The sequence below is a fragment of the Falco naumanni genome, chromosome Z, assembly GCF_017639655.2.
Source record: "Falco naumanni isolate bFalNau1 chromosome Z, bFalNau1.pat, whole genome shotgun sequence".
NCBI lineage: Eukaryota > Metazoa > Chordata > Aves > Falconiformes > Falconidae > Falco > Falco naumanni.
Window position 1 is genome coordinate 55,169,922 of NC_054080.1, and position 20,065 is coordinate 55,189,986.

The 20,065-nt window shown below is 41.7% G+C and overlaps 1 protein-coding gene across 1 annotated transcript in view; it reads left to right on the forward strand.

Moving 5' to 3' along the window:
- The first annotated feature begins 245 nt into the window (after positions 1-245).
- Positions 246-20,065, forward strand: part of GLDC (glycine decarboxylase) — a 52,042-nt gene continuing 32,222 nt past the window's right edge. Inside the window, 5 exon segments of the mRNA XM_040580080.1 lie at positions 246-337; positions 339-474; positions 598-676; positions 9,692-9,827; positions 17,345-17,509. Of these exon segments, the coding sequence (XP_040436014.1) occupies positions 261-337; positions 339-474; positions 598-676; positions 9,692-9,827; positions 17,345-17,509 (593 nt within the window). The 5' untranslated portion in view covers positions 246-260.

The following is a 20,065-nucleotide window of genomic DNA, read 5'->3' on the forward strand; positions in this document are numbered from 1 at the left end:
CCAGGCTTCTGCGGGGGAAAATCCCGTTTCCTAGGACGACTCCGCTCGGCCAGCCCCGCCCCGCGCCCCGCCGCAGGGATGCTCGGCGGCGCGGGGTCAGGGCCGGGCGGGACGGCCGGGGGGCGGGCGGGCAGGTGGCCGCGGGGCGGGGCGAGCGCGGCGCCGCCCCCGGGCCCCATTGGCGCCGCCGGCGGGGCCGCGCCGGACCGCCCGCCGCACACAAAGTGTGGGTGCCCGGCGGCGGCGGCGGCGTCGGGGCCATGCAGAGCTGCGGGCGCTGGTGGGGGCGGCTGGCGGCCTGCGGGACGCGGCGGCACCTGCGGGCGGCGGCGGGGGGGTCAGCGGCGCTGGGGCGGCGGCGAGGCGGCGCGGTGCATCGAGCAGCTCCTGCCGCGCCACGATGACTTCTCCCGGCGGCACATCGGGCCGCGGCCGCGGGAGAAGCAGGAGATGCTGCGAGCCGTCGGGGTGCAGGTGGGTGCCCGCGGCGCGCCGCGCCGTGCGGGACGGAGGGGGCGGTGCGGCCGGTCCCCGTCCCGGCGCGGGCTGTGGCGGCCCGCGGGGAGCTAACAGCGCCGTGCCGTCGCCTCTTTGCAGAGCGTCGAGGAGCTGATGGATAAAACCATCCCGGCCAGCATCCGTCTGCGGAGGCCGCTGAGGATGGATGACCACGTCTGTAAGTGACCGCATGGCCCGGGCTGCTCCCGGACACCCCGCCTCCCCAGCTCCGCGCTGCTCCCTCCGGTCCAGCCCCGCCTGCCCTTCCCGTGGCTCCTTCCGGCCGCCGGCGCCCGCGGTGGGGGCCTTGGGGTGCGCCCCGCCCCCCTCCCCCCCCAGCCCCCCCCGCGGAGTTTCCTCGCTGAAACGCGGAGCCGGTAGCGCGCCCCGCCGAAGTGAAGTGCGGTGTAAATGAATAAGCGTAGCGGCACCGGCACTTGCACCTTCACTCGGTAGGGAGTTCGTCCCGGCTGCTGCGTTTCTTGCTCTCGTGATGGAAGTCGGTAGGAAAACGTGTCCGGCAGACGGGGGCTGCCCCGACACCGTGGTAACAGTGCCTTCACTTTATCCCGAGGGTCTGATAGGGAGGGAAAAGTTTGGCTAAAAATCGTCCTCCGGAGTGTGAGCTGTAGTTCAGACAGAACGCTGTCTTTTGTTGGCTCTTGGTTTCTGCAGGATGTCTTCTGTCCCTCCCCTCAGTAATAACCTGCATATTCTAATTTGCAAAACCTGTGCCTCCAGTATAATGGTTACACATTTAGAATTTAACTGATTGCGGGAGGTGGGTAAACTGCAGGAATACAAAACCTCTGAGCTAGTAATTGTGGCACCACGATAGTTCCGCAAATTGCTGTAGAAAGCTTGAGGTTTTAGATATTAAAATTTTTAAAAGTTAGCACTCACAGCACAGAATTTCTGCCTAACTGCGATCTTGATAAGATGTCCATGAGCACCATGCTGGAAATCCCCAGAGTGAAAGAAACGCCTGAAAATGCACCTAGGTCAGTGCTTCCACGGAAACTAACAAAGCTCGGTGGGCCGTTCAGTTGGTGGAGGCAGTTACACCAGCATTAACTTAACATTTGTGTCAAGATGCGTTGCCTGATTTGTAGAATATGTGATCCTTCTCACTGGGTTTTTTTTATTGCTCATCTATGCGCTGTAATTTAAGTGTAAACTTCAGGCCTGCAGCTCCGGTGAGATTCCCGGCCAGTTCAATCTGGTTACTCCAAGATGACATCACACGTGAGAGGCAGCCACAATGAACAGCTGGCAAAACTAGAGCCTGAAAAGATGCAATACAGAGAGATACCATATTGACTGAAAGTTTCTACTTTAAACTGTTTTATTAGTGCAGTGGTATTTTATTATTTATTTTTAACTTCCTATTGTATTAGAAAGGGGAAGAGGAGGGGGGTAGAGAAGTGGAATTTGATTGCCTTCTCCTGTCTGTGTAACTGCTGAAAGTATTGCTTGGCATATTTTCCTGTAATTAATGTATTTTGATCAAGGTACTCCCTGACTGGTGAGTAATTTTTCACTTACCTGCAAGTAAAATAACTTTAGATTATTATATTTTTAGATCTGTAGAAGGGGTTAAATGTAGAATGTCACTACTAACTACTTCTTCAAAACTTCTTTCTTTTATTTAGTATATTACACCCTTATGAAGTTTTACATTATAAAACACACATAAAAGTGATACAGTACAGCTGGGCATTAAAATCGTTGTACATTATTGAAAACTAAACCAGTGATGTCAACATAAGTAAAAATCTTGGTGCAGTTATATGTGTTCTTGTGCTGGTTTGCGTAACAGTTTTAAAGGGGATGTTGCCTACATTGTTATGCATTAGTTTATGTTCTGTTGTATACAAGTTCTCACTGTGCAGCAGGACCTCACTAGCTAAGAGTATTTAGTTCACTGGCATTTTGCTCCACTTGCTATGCTGTTCTTGTTCTCTTAGAGTAAACTTTGAAAGAATGTGACTGTGATGCAGTTTCACATTGCACAGCGTGCAGCAGTGAGTTTTCAAAAGAGATGCTTGCATGAGGTACAGGAAACTCAGCTGCACACTACTGCTTTTTCTTCTGCAGCCAGTGTGATGAACAAACTGTCTTCTGTAATTTAATGTGTAGATCTTTGTAGTTTTCCACTGCATTGGTGGCAGAAAACTCTACAGCTTATAAAAGGAAAGTTAAAAGCCTTGGCTTAAAGCTGTGCAACTTCATATTGAACATCTTGTACCTAGGACACTGTAGTCTGAGTAAAACTTGCTTCCTTCTTAATGTACAATTAGAAAGAACACTGTCTTTCCAATCACCAGTGTGGAGTTTCTTATGTGAGTATGGTATATTTCTCTATCATACCCCTTGTATTAAAGGGAAATAGCAAAATTGGGAAAGTGTCATGAGAACTGTATTCTGTTCTAAACATGTTCTTTTTATTTGTATGAAGACAGTTTTGCTCCCACTATCCCCCAAACTCATACATACAATGAGAGAACAGGGCAAGGCAATTCAAAACATGTTGTTCAGCTTTAGCATTTATAACATTTCTAATACAACAGTTCCTAGTGGTTTAAATATACACTCCCACTTTCTTGTATAACTTAAATTACAAAACATAGTCATAGTGACTCCACAGGCTGGAGTGCAGCTGAACAAATCAGCTGTACTTGAGCTACTCCTTTGTATCAGGAAATGCAGCTGAGCTTGCACTGGAGTCTCATTGAAATCTCAATGAAGTCTCATTGTAATCAATGCTTACAGCTAGAATTAGATAATTTTTTTAGATAGAAATTAGATATTTTTTTTTCCAAGAAAACCATCCACACACCATAAACAATACATCTAGGTGAATATCATAGCTCTCTGCAGTTGTATTTGTGGCTGTGTTTTTTGTTTTTTTTTTTAACTTCTCTAGCTTCGCGTCTCATCTCAGGCATGGACATTTGACAGGTATGAATGTCTCAATTTCTGATTAGGTATGGCAGTAGGGAAGATTGTTCTGCATTACAGACCCTTCCCTTGGTAATGTAACAAGTCGTCTAAAAGAAAATCTATCAGCTGTGTGTATGCAATAGAAGTAAAAAAAAAAAAAATCCTCCTGCAGACACAGCTCATATTAAAGAGCTCAAAAATAAACCCCCAGATATATAGTAGAAGCACAATCTTTTTGTATACATGTTGCTTTTCCTAGACATTTTAGCACAGCCCTACTCTTCAGTGGAAGGGTTAAGGTTCATGACTTCCATGAAAGACAGGATATCTTGAGAAAGAAAGCCTCCAGCCTTAACTGGGCATTTGTTTTGCTTATGTATGAATGAAAAATCCATTCTGGTAAACACTAAGCTTTGCTGGCACAAGTGTGTCTATGGTAGAAATGCTTTCCAAATATTTATTAGTGCTCCTGTATTGGTTGGTCTTGTCTTGTACAGACATAGTCAGTGGTGGAGGAGACAAGGAATGTAGTTTGTGCTAAGAGGTTTCTGAAATGAGTGGCTTCCTTGGGTATGTAATATGACAGAAGTATGTGTCCCTTTTCTGACCAAGAAAAAAGCCGTTTAAAAAGTGACTGCTGCCATGAGCCCACTGACAGTGTCATAAAACCACCTGAGTATGCCACTGAAAGCCAATAAGGGTGAAACAGCAAAATGCCTGGTGTCCAGTAAACAGAAGGTTGCAGTCTGGTACCTCAGCTGGTTCTGGAAGGGGGGCTTTTTTAGTCAGCTTTTTCTGCTTGCGTAGTTAAGGGAAAATGTTTCTTTTTGGCATGTAACTTGCGTTCTGGCAACATTTACAACAAGGCTAGATATCTGTTTGATACCTAATTGTGATCAGCTGGTATTACAGAGCTTTTTTCCCACTTGAACAATCAGCTTTTCTCCAGGTATTGAAGGTGCTTTAGCACGTATGTATGTCATTGATTGACCCATTTGAAGTAAAAAATCAGATCATCTTATATAAGAGTAATCTTTCTTTTGTCCCTGCAAATCTACTGTCTGTATCAGTAATAGTTATCCCTGCAATGCTGCTATTGTATGTCTATCTTTATTTAATGGATAGGCTTTGTACATGTTTTATGTATTTCTTTTTTGCTCAGAATTTTATTTAAAAAAATGAACCTAAAAATTCATCCATAATTTTTTCCCCAAAAATATTCCCAGTTACATTCTCAAAGTTTAGAATTTATGAATATTAGTTTGTAAAATCCGTGCAAAAAACTAATTGGATCTCTAGTCTAAAAATTTTAAAAAGTGATCCTGCTCAGAAGTAGTCATATTGTAAGACAGACTATTTGTGCCTTCAAATGTAACTGCTCATGCAGTTAAATCTACTTTAACTATGATATTGTATTTAAAATGCTGCTTAAAAATTAATTCTGGATGAGTTTATAATCACCTCCTAATGTTAGTCAGATTTTTAGGGCTGATGTAGTCGTTTCAGATTCCCTGCTGCTGGAGTTCACGCTGTATCGTTTAGATGGCTATAGTAGAGGTAACTGGTCCTCCAGAGCACTGCCACAAGCAGTGCAGCAATCTGCATTACTATCACTGGTGCTTTGCTCCTCACATTTGGCTCTTCACAGCACTTTAGGGCTGCTGCTCCTCTTTCCAAAGGCAGCAGGCCTTGGGGCTAGGGCAGAGAAAGGCAGGCACGTTGCTGGCGCTCGGCCCATGCACATTTTCTGCTCCTTGTGGCATCCTTTGGTTGCCTCTGTTGCCCAGGCAAGCTGGATGAGTGCAGGTGGCCTGAGTGAAAGGAGGAGCAACAGATGGTGCTGGCTTTCCACCCATCTCTTGGGAAGCTGCTGATTGCGCTAAGTACCTGAACAGGCAGTTTTCTTGGGCTGTCTCCTGCAGTGTTATTACATGTCTGACAGTGCTTTGAAACTGTTTTGCTTCAATGTAGTGTGATTATTTTTTTCCAAACAGAGATCAAATTAATTGCTAAAGCAAGAGAAATAAATTAATCCCCTTTTTCTTACATCAGCTGAAGATCTTGCTTCCTTGGTTTCAGAAGCTAGATTATTTTCTTTTAGAACCTGACATAATGTGAACAAAACTGTATCAAATGGTCTCATCCCTTTTGTGGTGTAAGTTTTAAGTTGTATGACTAACTTTTAAGCTGTGTAACTGTTCCTTCTGTCTTAATGTCTGTCTCTCTCTCTTTTTTGGGTGCCATATTATTTTGCAGGTATCTCACAAGTTCAAGGCAAATCTACTGTCCTAACTACAGAAACGGCAGCAGAAGTAACAGTATTACCATTTTATAATCTGACATTTTACTCCCTCTTACTTTTTTTTGTGATTTATTTTGTCTTTTCTACCTGTGGGTGTAGCAGTCATGAAGTGTTCTTACAGAACTACTGCTGGGATCCTCAGTGAATTTTCTCCACAGGTCTAAGATAACAATACTGCAAGATCAGTGAACTTTATGCTGTGTACTGTCTTTATCATATTATCTCATTAGTTGATGAGGAGAATAAAGATCAACTGCAGTGACTTAGCTGGCAATTTTATTTTTTGCTGAACAAGGTTCTTAAAGAATTTATAGTATACACCCAATAAAATGAAGAGCAGATACAGGCATTTCTAAGACCATGTAGTCTTAGAAAAATGGAAACAGCTGAATGTGATGGGCAGTTTCCAAACATCTCTTAAACATAGTCATTTTTTTCTGTTTTATTTCTCCATTTTGGATATAACTTTATTTGACCTGTTGTTGGGGAGAATTTCAAAAACAAGAGTCAGTAACAACATCTTGCAGGCTCTGTTTTTTCAACTATATGTATTGACATTTGCCAGAATCCTAGTTGTTATATGTTTTAGCTTTAAATAAATAAATATTTACAAGAATCTACTGTTTCCACTACATATGCTCCACGGTATATCCTTTATACAGCACAAAATGTCTGTGTAATCTTCTAGGTTTGGTGACACTCTTGTTGACCAAACTGGAAACTTAGCAATTGCATTTTGAATTGGAAAATGAATTTTTAAGCATACATAAGATTACACTTGTTGTTAGCATTCTTCTGCCTTTATACTAGCATTAGTTATTTACAGAATGACCAATAAAGTGTTAGACCCCTTTCACAAATAACATTATGGGAGTATACTTCTAAAAGGTAGGCTTGATGGTTTGGGAAATACAGCTACTGACAGAGACACAGGAGCGTGTTGAGACTGTGGAGATCTCCAGCCCCTGCCCAGAGCAGGCTCAGCCATGGGCTCAGACCTGGCTGCTGGGAACCTCACCCAGTTGGAACACGAAACCACCAAGGATGGAGCCCCAGCCCTGCTGCTGGGCTGTCCTCATGGGGGAAAAGGCTTCTCCCTGTCTCCAGCCTGAGCCTCTCATGTTTCAGCTTGTGCTGCTTCCTCTTGCCCTCCTGCCAGGCACTGCTGTGGAGAGCCTGGCTCTCACAACCCCTCTTGTTGGTGCTGAGGATGCTGTTAGGAATGGTTTACCTTGCTCTCCAGTCTTTGGACCCCAACATATGTGTTAATTTCCCTCACCCTTGTCTACGTCAGTTTTGCTTGAATTCAGAACCCTACCAGTGTACAGCAAACACGGAACTGGTGAAAATTACTTCATCGTAAATCTACACGGATTTATGTTTGATCTTAGGTAAGCCAGGCTGTACAGACAAACCGGGGGCTGTTGGCTTCCGTTACTCAGGAGTGCAGCTCCTTATCGGCTGTCTTCCTAAAGACATGCTGTGATGAACTGCTTCAAGGCATACGGGAAGGAGTGTTCATCCCAGTTCTTTTCAGAGAGGCATACCAAATGTGGGAGATGATATATATTCGAGATGAACTGCTGTGGTAGCCATCGTAGTGACAAAAGGAGCAGGGAAGGGTAAAACAGGAGTGGAGGGGGTGTGCTCTCCAGCACCTCACCACCCTGATTAAAAGTAGTAGTGTAACTGTCTTCACAGGTAGCTCATAAAAATGTAGTAATTAGAAAGGTATTCAGTGTTGGGATCTATCAGTGTAGCTCTTCTAGGTGGGATGTGGTTCAACTCTTAAGCTTAATTGCTCCCTAAACTGCTTAACAGTCTCACTAGGCTTTTTGCTTTGTGCCTTGGATCAGTCTGGAAACTGGTTTATTTCAGAGCCTCTAGCACAAATTCAGTGGCTTCATGTGCTAATTGTTAGCTATATTGGCTGAGAAATGACTGTCTAGAAGAAACCTCTAGTTAGGCAAACAAAGGAGATGCTATTTGGCACATAGTGCAGTATTTGTGGTATGTGTTTACTACAGAAATCACAGTCAATGCAGTTTTGTGTGTGACAGAGGGCTAGTTAGGAAGCTGAATGGTAGCCTTCAACTGCATTTGGAGTTAAGCAAATTCATTACAGTTTTCAAAAAATCATTGGTGGTTGAATTCTGCAAGAATACAGCCCTCCCTCTCAAATGGCACCCTAACTGTCTGTCATCAAACTTTTGTTTTGCAAGTGGTGGAGGAAGATCTCTACAGTGTTAAAACTCTCACATAAAATGAGTACACCTGTCTGGAATAAACTGTGGAAGGAGTATTTGGGAGTGGAGCTGCTCAGTATACTCTGCCATGGGCACTGCAGATTTCAAGTATAATAAACACAACTCTTGAGTCTCCAGGAAAAAAATGCAGTTTACTGAAGAAAAAGAAATTAGTCTTTATACATTAGATCTAATAGAAGCACTGAGTAAAAGGCAGAGCAGAAATGAACTTTGAAGTGAGAACTGAACGTCAGTAAAAAAATAACTTTGCGGAAGGTACAATGTGACTGTGGAGGAAATTAATTGAAAACCAGATTTTTTTAAAAATTAATATTTCTACATGGAATGCAATAGTAGCACTTTGAGTAACAGGAAGAGGAGAGGTGAGTTCTGAAACCAGAGCTAAAGTTATAATATCCTTGTTTATGGCTGCAGGAAAAATTAATTTGAAACCTAGAAAATTATTTGCCACCAAATTCCAGAGCATTAACTGTTTTGACTTGATCTCTCTTGCTGGAGTACAGAGTGAAATTTACAGAGTGGTAATAGGTTTTGAGACATCCAGGGCCTAAGCTATTGTGCTTTCGGGATTTGTAGCCTTATATTCCAGTCTGCTTTTCAAGTTGCAATGAAGAATAAACGGAACTTGATGCAACTGCCCCAGTTGTGCAGTTTCTGAAATCAGACTGGAGGGAAAAAAATCAAAAAAGATCTGCTCCCCTCACCAAGTAGAGTTGGTGTCCAATTCCATCCAGGTCTTCTGGGCTGGGCAGACCTATCTCTCTGTGTGATTTTAAGACAGCCTCCTGACTGTCCTTCTGCATCCTCAGGTACTAAATATTATGTAAATCTTAACCTTTGCAGATGTTGGGTGGCATTATTCATTGTCCAGTAGGAGCAAGTTGACTGATCGTGATTTTTGCACAGAGAAGTGTGTAGAAGCAAGACCAAAGACCAAACTATAGTTGGGGGAGGGAGGGAGGGAGCGAGGGAGGGCAAATGCTTTCCATCTGACCACTTCAAAAGCATTCTGTTGTAGTCTTCCTAGACTAGATTGGCAGACTCACTTGAAAGTTAATCTTAAATGGAATTTCATAAGCTAGAAATACTGTATTCACACTTTTTTTTTTTAATTAACTGGTGAAGCATACTGAAATTGAATTAAAAGAAATTCCATTTTATCAGCTACGTAGGGAAAAGGCAAGAAAATAAAAATGGAGAAATTACTCCTGGGTGCTTGGTGTGCACATATGGCTCTGTTAGAAACACTAAATCATAGTTATGAATGGCTGTGGCTTCATCCAGTGCTGATTCTGCAAGGTTTAGCTAATAAGAGGTGCCTTCTGAGGTATTTTTTAATGCACGTGCAAGAGACCCATAATGTACAGTGCATTAGCACAAAAGGAGTGCCATAAGCTGTTTGCCTACAACTGTTTCTCATGCTCTCGTTTCCACATTGGTTGAAACACTGTTATTCAGTTCTTGCATTTTCTAGAATTTTGGCAGAATTTAAACTTTCCCAGAATATTTCACCAGCTTATTATTTTATCTTTACTCTTCTTGGTTTGTGCTTTATTCTGGTACTGTTTATACTTGCACCACCAATGTTGCATTTTTTTTATACAGGTACAAAGCATTTCAGTTAAAAACTGTTGGCATTATATGCAGCTGTAATTTTCTGACATAATTTCTTTTCAATTAGGTGAAAATGAAATCCTTGAAACTCTATACAATATTGCAAGCAAGAACAAGATATGGAGGTCTTATATAGGCATGGGTTATTACAACTGCTCAGTGCCTCAGCCCATTGCACGGAATTTGTTGGAGAATGCAGGATGGTAATGTACCACATTTTCTTTTTAAATGCATATGTATAACTATATGTTTGAAGTTTGCTTACAGATCAGTGTAGACAAATACACTGCAAACCTGTTTTTTTTGACTAAAACTTTCATATAGGCTTTCATATATTGGATACTGATGTGTATCCTACTGTGGAGGAACTGTGTTGTTCATGCGGAAGCTAGAGAGGAAAAAGAATATTTTTGACATTGGAAGATGTCTTTTCTGTGAAATATTTCATTGATTGACTTCTACTCACAGTTTGTATTTATTATTAAATAAAACAGGAATATTTGTTTGCTTTCAGGAAGTATACATTGACTCCTAAACTAAAGCAGTTCTTTCCTAACTTCTGCCTAAATTTAAACCTGCTCCCTCCTCCGCTGGTGTGTGAAATTTTTGGTAGAGGTGGTTGAATACTATACAATACTCTGATTATGGTTTTCTTACAAGGAAGGAAGAAGCCTTACAAGGAAGGAAGAAGAAAATGTAAAAGGATTTTCTCTTGGTATTCCTTTCTTGAGCTTCTTTTTTAAAACAGAGACCTTCAAGAGTTTAAAAGTATATCCATAAAGTAGGCTCTTGTCTGAACAAATTATTCACTGGTGCCTGAAAACAGTTAGGCAGCAATACCTGATAATTCATGTTTGAAGAGGCTGAAAATACCGTACTTTGTTCTCATCACCCAGCTGGCATTTCAGTTGTTTGGGACAAGCAAAAGAATGGTCTGTCTTGACAGACATGAATCTGAATGTTATCGATCTGTTTTGTTTTTTCTTTCCACTTAAATGTAAAAAGACAAATAATGCATTGATTTATAACTTAAGAACAGCATTAAGTAATAGTCGGGTTTTGTCTTTGGTGGACTTTTCCTGACAAAGGCACTCAGATTTAATTATAAATACTCATTTAGCATTGACATTTCTCTTAAAGAACTGTAACTTAGAAATGATGCAACAGAAAAACTACATTTAATGCAGAGTCTCACTTTCCAATGGACTAAATGCCACTGATACCCTGCATTGTCTCATTTGGTTTAGAAGTTCTCTGCTGTCTAGTTGGTGACATCTTTTCCTTTTTGTACTGTATTAAAATAATAACTGTCATCTTTATTAGTAACTAATTTTTATTTTAATAAAAGCAGTATTTAAAGGTTATAGATATATATATATAAATAAAGAACCCCCCACCCCCCCCAACTAAAGTCATATTAGTCCATGGCTGGAAAGGGCCTGGTGGGAAAGGGCCTGGGGGTGCTGGTCGGCAGCCGGCTGGGCATGAGCCAGCAGGGTGCCCAGGTGGCCAAGGAGGCCAGCAGCACCCTGGCTGGTGTCAGAAGCAGTGTGGCCAGCAGGGCAAGGGAAGGGACTGTCCCCCTGCACTGGGCACTGGTGAGGCTGCACCTCGAACCCTGTGTTCAGGTTTGGGCCCCTCACGGCAGGAGGGACGTAGAGGGGCTGCAGCGTGTCCAGGGAAGGGCAAGGGGCTGGGGAAGGGTCTGGAGAACAAGTCTTCTGAAGAGGGGCTGAGGAAACTGGGGTTGTTTAGTCTGGAGGAGACTCAGGGGCGACCTCGTTGCTCTCTACAACTACCTGAGTGGAAGCTGTAGGCAGGTAGTGGTAGGTCTCTTCTCCCAGGTGACAAGGGAGAGGACAAGAGGAAACAGCCTGAAGTTGCACCAGGGGAGGTTTATATTGGATATTAGGAGAAATTTCTTTATTGAAAGGGTGGTCAAGCGTTGGAACAGGTGGCCCAGGGAAGTAAGGAAATCACCATTCCTGGAGATGTTTTAAAAACCTGTAGGTGCGGTGCTTAGGGACATGGTTTAGTGGTGTACTTGGCAGTCCTGGGTTAATGGTTGCGCTTGATGATCTCAAAGGCCTTTTCCAGCCTAAATGATTCTATGATTCTGTGCTATATTTTTTGTACTTTGGGTTGCCATAAATGGGTCTGTGTATCTGTGAACCACCAAACTATGTATTTTCAGACTTGTCTGCTCTGTTTGCATCTCAAACTTTTGAACTGATGGAAAATTTGCACTGTTTGGACTCAAGGCATCTATGCAGTACGTGTATACAAAGTTTTGTTTGTCCTTATCCCCACTCATTTGCAACATACACAGTCTTAATATGCCAGTACAGTGCTGCAAAGCAAATGATCAGTCACTAGAGGCAAAAATAAAAAGTTAAAAAGTAAGTGGATCAAAATGAACTACATATTTTAAATCCTAAAAAACTGTGCTGTTGATGAAACAGCTGGGAGATCTATCCAGAAATCTGTTCTTGGAGTGTCCAGTAAGGTCAAACCAAATGTCTAAAAGCTACGCTTCTGGATGGCTAAAGTGATGGCTAGAGTGTTTGTTGGAGAGTGTATATGTGTTTGTTTGTGTGGAAAAGCAATTGTACAGACTTCATGGAAGCTGTCTAAGAAATCAAACCTCTCCTTACATCTCCTTGCATCTACTGAGTGTGTAACACTTTCCATGCTAACACATTGCAGCACCAAGGGAAATGCTGTAAGCACAGGCTTATTGCTTCTAACCAATTCTGCGTCTCTTACATGACCTGTAGTTTCTCATTGCTTGGCATTCATTAGAGCAAGATGGACTCTATGCATTGATATGCAATGTATGTTTGTGAAAGATTGTTCATGGAAGTCTGTGAACATGGAAGTGAAGGTCTTTGCAGTATTTAGAATACTGGGACTTGCTAGGAGGAGGCAGGAAACAAAGGGATAGATTTCAGTAGGGAGCTCTTCAGAACAAAATATATTCTTGGCTGAAAATGAGACTACTGACCTACACTGCATTCCTTAGAAGATTGCCACTGAAGTCTTTCCAAATCTCAGATTCTGTTAAGAAAGTACTCAACACTGTTGGAGTTTCGGAAATTTTTGAGGCATTTGGACAATGGTCTATAATATTTCTCTTCACAATGAAAGCTTAATAACTTAATTGCTATGAGATAAAACTGTCTGATCAAAACCGCACTAATAAATGCCTGGGAAGTCAGCATTCAGGAATTTCTTGTACCTGTAGCTTTAGAAAAGCATAGGTGTCCTTTTCTTTTAAGTGTGAATCCCATTTTAACTACTTCTGTATTCATGGAAGAAGTTATTTCAAAACACTTGGGGTAGATGTTTTTCAGATAACTTTTTATCCAAAGAACACTTGCATTGAAAGTTAGAGAAAAAGCAGAGAAATTTCTGTTGTGGACCTGAAGTGTCGCAGTTAAAATTCCAGTCCCCTATGTGAGGTATTTGACTTAGTAGCAGAAGGTAGAAGAAAAGTATCCCTTATATTTGATACTTTATTTCCTTTTGACCCTGGTTACTGACTTGCTTGATCCTAGCTACCTGTGACTAACATGGGGTGGAAGTCTTAGAAGTATTTTCCATCACTTATCAGTTGATATTAGCAAAAATAGTAGCCTGTTTTTTCCGAAGAAATGCCATGCTAATATGTATCTTACTTTATCCTTAGAACACCTCAACTCTAAAATGCAGGCAGAACAGTTGTCATTCTGACCGCCGGTGCGGATGCATAGTCCTTATACTGCTGTACCCTACATTAAGATACTAATTAAATTTTTTTACACCCATTGTGCTAAGCTCTTTCCCTAGTAGCATACCAAATTAATTCTGTGCCCTGCCATGAACGTAAATGAATAACTGCTGTCAGATGTATGAATTATCTTTTTTCTGTGGGTCATGCATGTTGCTTTAAATTCTGCTAGTGGTGTGTCCTTACTTTAAGTTCTTTTCATCTTACTAATTGTCAGATCTCAAAAAGGATACTCTGTATAACTGGAAATCCAAATCAATTCTAGCTCTGCCATTGCATGAGATTAGTCTTGCAGATGTTTAAAACTGCAAGAACATAATTTGTAACAAGGTGAAAGTATTACGTTGATTATGAGTACATTAACTTCCCAGACGTTCAGTCGAAGTACGGAAAAAATCACTAAGGAAAATGTAAGGAGAATTGTTTTGCTAGAACTTACTGTATATTAAGAGATAAATTAGGCTTAGGAATTAGACCTTATTGACTATACCTACAAAGAGTAACCAAGAACTAGCTCATTGAATATTGCTTGATAATGGAGTTTTCTGAATCGTTCTGTGCAAGCAAGAGCTAACTTTAGTATGAAGAAGATATAACTGTTAATCTTGCAGTTAATATGTAGTCTGTTTGTTCCTAAACCTAGAACAAACCCAACCCAAGCACAAAAGTTTCTGCTCTTTCATTAGCCAGGTCTTCTGATGAGTGGCCTAGCTGTTGGCTGAAAGCATGCTTCCTACATACTTCTTCCTTTGATGCCAGATTTTCTCTTAAAACCTTCATCGGCAGTCAGTATACATACAAGTATTTTTGAGAGCAGAGAGAGGCAAAAGGTGAAGCACTGAACTGAAGCAAAGAGTTATGCCACTTACAACCAAACTCTCGAAGGTCAGGTACTGGCTCAAGAAACATGCCACAAACTTCTCATGGAAGGGGTTTCTTTCGTATCATGACTGTCTGGCTGAATTAGCTTGGGAGTAGAAGTACTGCAGAAGTACTTTTGGTCAGAACATATGCTGACTGGAGATCGTATTTTCCTCCAGTTTGATTGAACAAGAGGCAATTTGTAGTTGTGTTCCTTGCCACGATGGTAGTTCTTCCTATTCATTTTAGTCATTGGTACTGGACTTTAATTATGTGCAGAATAGCCATTTGGACAAACCTAAGCAGAAGAGGGGGGTTTTGAATGGGAGATGGTTTAGAGTGCTTTTTTTTTTTTTAAATTACTTTTACTTTTAAAGAGTTTACTGCTTAATGACTTTAAAAAGTCACATAACGTGTAGTATAGATTCAGCAGAAGTCAGAGTTTAAAGCAGATTAAAGCCAGCTATTTTATTTGAAGAAATTGTGCAGAAGTAGAATTATTGTATTAAAGACTAAATGCTTAGACAGTGCCAAACAACCTCCCCCCCCAAAAAAAAAGTGTTTAATTAAACATTTTTATGTTATAAAAGGTGTCTTCACATGTACATCTGTTAAACTGTAAACTTTAATTTGTGGTGATAATGGAATTAAAGATTTTTTGGTTGAATTTTTTTCATCTTTTCCAAAATCGGTTGATTTTGCTTCAACTGCTTTTACCACTCAATAGCAACACAGAATCACAAAGCGTCATTAATTCTGTTCTGCAGTATATCATACTATCCCAGCTATGTGGAGTAGCATTGAGGTTATTCAAGGCAACTATCAAATTAGCAGCTACTTAGTGGAAGTTTAAGCATAATTTATTTATTTATTTTACTCAATATTAAAACTTCATTTAAAAAATAATTTGAGTGTGAACTGAGTAGAAATACTTCTGGGTAGCTGATTTGAGTTGTCTGCTTTGAAGCATTCATTGCAAGGTCTATAGAAGATAAAATCTTAGGAAAAGGGGTTCCCATCAAGTAGGGAGTTGTGAGCATTACTCACATCTCAAGAAAGACGCTTTGTCTTTGAAAACAAAATAGAGAAGGCCACATGAACAGCTAAATCTTTAATGTTCTTTGGCAAAATTTGCAGCAAAGTTGAATGTGGAGTATTACTTCTCTACCTTTCTTGTTTTGTGTTAGTCCCTAATTAGCAGTGCTTTAATGAAACAATGTTTTTGTTGAAATGAACAATAAAGCCAGTATACTCAACTTTAATTACAGTCTCGGTTCTGTTAACTTACTATTCTGGCAAGCTCTAACCAATGATTCTTCGTTTTATTTTTCTTCTCTTGCACTGAGTAATATTTCTCTAATGTATTTCATTTAATCTTAATGCTTTAATTCTTCCTGGTCTACTTTTTGTTCCTCCTTCAAGTTATAATGCAAAAAAAGACCTTTAGCTGAAATAAAATGAGAAATAAGATTGTTAACTTCAAGTACAGAAGAGTTTCTTTTATTAAGCAAGAAAACTTACTGTTCATGCAAAGGAGTTGGGAATGACTCTTTTTATTGGTGAGAACTGAGTGGGCAGGGCGACCATTCAGGATACAAATCTTTATACTCCCAGACAGAAGGTTTACTTGACAAACTGAAAACTGGGTTTAGTAGCCATGGAGAAAAATTACTCCTGAGATGAGCAATGTTGCATACAGCCCAGGACATGTTCTCACTTATGAACTATGCATGTGTATGTATATGTATATGTTCATAAGCAGTTTAGTGTTAGACTTGGCTAAGAAGCAGTTAAAAAACCTCGGTGTTTGGTAAAATTATCAATATTTATCTGATTTGATATATATCTATTGCTTTCTGTCACTGAATAGTATATGTGAAATATTTGAGCAGATACATCATTTAAATAGACAGTAAATACATTAGCATCATATATTACACTTTGAGTTCACTTATTGAGTATATACTTCTTTCTAGCTCTTCCGTTCTCTTCTTCACGACTTTTTTCCTACCTTCTGTCTTGCATTACTATTTTATTGCTCCTCTCATCTTCCTGTATACTGCAGCTTGTTCTTTAAAAATCTTTGTAGCTTGCCTTCTGTTGACTTTAGATGACTGGAGCTTTCACATACTTCAGTCTCTCTTCATAAAGGCTATACCTTCACCGATAAGCATTTTTCAAAAGTCTGGGGCTTTCTACCACCCGTTCAGGAAACAAACTGTTGTTTTCTTCCACTACCAGAAAAAAGAGGCCACAAAGATTCCCACTTATCACTTGTTTCTTGGCCACTACTCTGGATTCAAACTGGCATAAAGTCTGTCCTGAACCACTGTGGAATCCAGTACCCAAATTTCCAGCCATAAGAAGACAATCTGATCTTTATTCTTGCCTTTCATCCCAGGACCTGTGCTGCTTTGTTTTTCATGACTGTATAATGGAGTGTTTCACTTACATTGTTGCCTTTTCTGAGGAGTTACTCCCATAGCCTCTGCTGTTTTGTTCTCCAAATGACAACAGATAGAACTCCCATCAGTCTCCTTTCCTTTCAATAACATATATGGAAGGATATATATATATATATATATATATATGAAGGAGCTGCATATTGCTGAGCTTGATCCTGTGAAATGCCAAGTGCCTTTCCTCCCATAGGAGAGCAGAAGATTTGCAAGTAAAGGGCTTCAGAAACAGGATTCAAAGATAATGGCAATACTTAGACATGGCTGAACTAAGCAGTATGGTTTAGATACTGTGACTTGATTAAGTTCTCCCACACAGCACCTACTTCCCCTCTCCCTTCCCCAAGATGCACTCACACCTCTGTTTTAGAAGTAATTTCTCTTTTCAAAATGGAGAAATAGAATTGTCCTGTAAAAAGCCAAGTCAACACCAGAAAAGAAAATACTTTCAGGCTTTCAGAACAGTAATAAATCACAGCTATCTAAAAATAACTGTTTTCTAACAAACTTTCATTCTAGTGAATTATGCTTTACAATTTATTTTTCCTACGACATAGTTTAGTTACGTATTGGCATAATTCTGTTACACATTTATTTTCTTAGACACAAACTCAGAATTAATTTCTTACAGGGTTACCCAGTATACTCCTTACCAGCCTGAGGTCTCCCAGGGAAGGCTGGAGAGCCTGCTAAATTACCAGACTATGGTGTGCGATATCACAGGAATGGATGTGGCTAACGCATCGTTGCTGGATGAGGGGACAGCTGCTGCAGAAGCCATGCAATTATGTCACAGGTACTGTGTTTAAATGTATGGTTAAATCACAGCAGAAAGGAATTTTAGAGTTTCAAGGGTGTCTTTACTGTGTAGGTATGGTTAGGTGAGTGGGTTGCAGTTGAGTGTGGTCTTTTCACTGTGAACAGATGACAGACCAGCTATAGCCCATGTTGTTAAGCCCCCAGAGAAGTTCCCAGTGTTGATGTGAATGTTAACTCAGACATCTATGCCCTTAACAAACCTAAGGACCTAGAGAGCAGAGGACAGTCTAGAGCAAGAAAGACTTACCCTTGGTGAAGGAGGGTCAGGTTAGAGAATAGTTAAACAAACCTAGTCATCGGCCCTGATGTGACGCATCTATGAGTGCTGAGGGAGCTGTCTGATGTCATTGCAAGGCCACCCTTGGTAGTCTCTGAACAATCATGGCAACTGAGAGAGGTGCCTCAGCACTGGAGAAAAGCAAATATCACTCCTGTCTTCAGGAAGGGCAGGAGTAAGGATGCAGGGAACTACTAGCTGGTTAGCTTCACCTTGATCCCTGAAAGATGATGGAACCAACTGCTAGTCCTGGAAACCATTTCCAGGCATGTGAAGGACAAGAAGGTGATCAGAAGTGACCAGCATGGATTCACACAGGGGAAGTCATGCTTGACCAACCTGATAACTTTATACAGTTAGATGTAAACTAAAGGCTTGGGTAGATGAAGGAGGAGCAGTGGGTACTGTTGCCCTTGAGAGTCTCCCTTAAATCATCACACAGAAGCTGAAAAAGTGTGGGCTGAATGAGGTGGGTTGAAAATGGCTGAATGGCTGGGCCCAGAGGGTTGTGGTCTGTGACATGAAGTCTAGTGGGATGCCACTTATTAATGGCATAACGCAAGGCAACACTGGCTCCTATTAATGATGTGGATGATGGGGCAGAGTGTATCCTCAGCAAGCTTACCGATGACAGAAAACTAGGGGGATCAGCCGATACACCGGAGGGTTGTGCTGACATGCAGAGGGACCTCGACAGGCTGGAGCAATGGGCTGACAGGAACCTCATGAAGCTCAGCAAGGGGAAGTGCAAAGTCCTGCGCCTGAGGAAGAACCCCGGGCATATGGGGTACGTGCTGGGGGCCGGCAGGCTGGAAAGCAGCTTTGCAGAGAAGGCCTTTGGGGGTCCTGGGGGACACCAAGTTGAACATGAGCTGGCAGTGTGCTCTAGTAAGAACAAAGAAGGCAAACGGTACCCTGGGCTGTGTTAAGCAAAGCTTCTCCAACAAGCTAAGGGAGGTGATCCCTGCCCTGTCCTTGCCCTGGTGAGGCCACACTTGGAGCTCTGTGTCCAGTTCTGGGCTCCACAGTACAAGAGAAACAAGGACCTACTGGAGAGAGGCTGGTCGCCCTGACTGTGGTACCAGCCCAGCTGCTGGCATCCAGACACACACCTGCTCCAGCTGCTACCACCACAGACACATGGGCCCCTATGGCTGAGGCACTGCTCCAATTGCTGGCACTGAAATCCACTTACCCTGGTCACTCCAGTTGTTGCATAATGGACACGTGGATCCTCTGTGGTCTACATCCAGTTCCTGGCACCCAGGCAGCCATATACATCCACTCCCACTCCTGGAATACAAAGTCCCTTCAGCCATGGAAGGAATCAGAAAGGATTAACAAGACCAGAGGACAGACTGCACTAGTGGGATGGAAGCACATCATCCAGCAGCTGTGTACATATATGGCTGGCTCTGTTTACCCCCTTACCCTTCTATTTTCTTACACTTGTTTCTTCCAGAATCACTTAGCTGTATCCCTTTCCCCCTAAATATCCATAATAAGCCCTTGAAATCCCCTAATGCTCTTCCCCTGCATCCCATAATGTTTCCCTCCTGGGGGGTGCCCAGATAGTGTGTTTGCATGAATTAATTAGAGTTCCCACCTGCCCTGGGGCCTCTGTGCTCCTCTGTGCTTGTGGAGATGGCTTTCTGATGGGCTGGTACCTCCTGTCACGGGCCTTGTGAGCATCAGGGACCGCAAGTTATTTGGGCTCGCCCACCCGCCATTGCCTCTCCGTGGGGGTGCAGAGGAGCTTTATTGCATAACCTAACATTCTGTGTCCTGAATCTCTTGTGTCCATGAACACTGAAGTTGTGAATTGTTTTTTCCCCACTAGTGGTTAAAAGGAGCTTTAAAAACCAGTGAAGTACATCAGCCTAAGCTGCTAAAAGTGAAACTTACTGGTGATTCCAAATTTACTTTCATGTATCTGTATTGTAGGGGCATTTGAAAGGGATCTGCAAATCAAATGAAAACTGAGAGATGTTTGAAGGTTGCTGTAGGACTGTGTATCAGGAAGATTACACAGCAGAGTTATGTTGTAACTATTCAGTTGTTCAAAGCATCAGTTGGACATAAAATCGTGTTTACCATAGAAAACAAGGCAATTTTTTTAGTCTTTATTTTATTACTTTGATGGCTCATATTTGGTTAGCTACAGCAATACTGAAAATCTATATAAAAGACCACAGTTGTATTCCTTTAAAAGAATATGTGTGTATGGAGGCATTTCCTGCAAATTCTTAAGTTGAC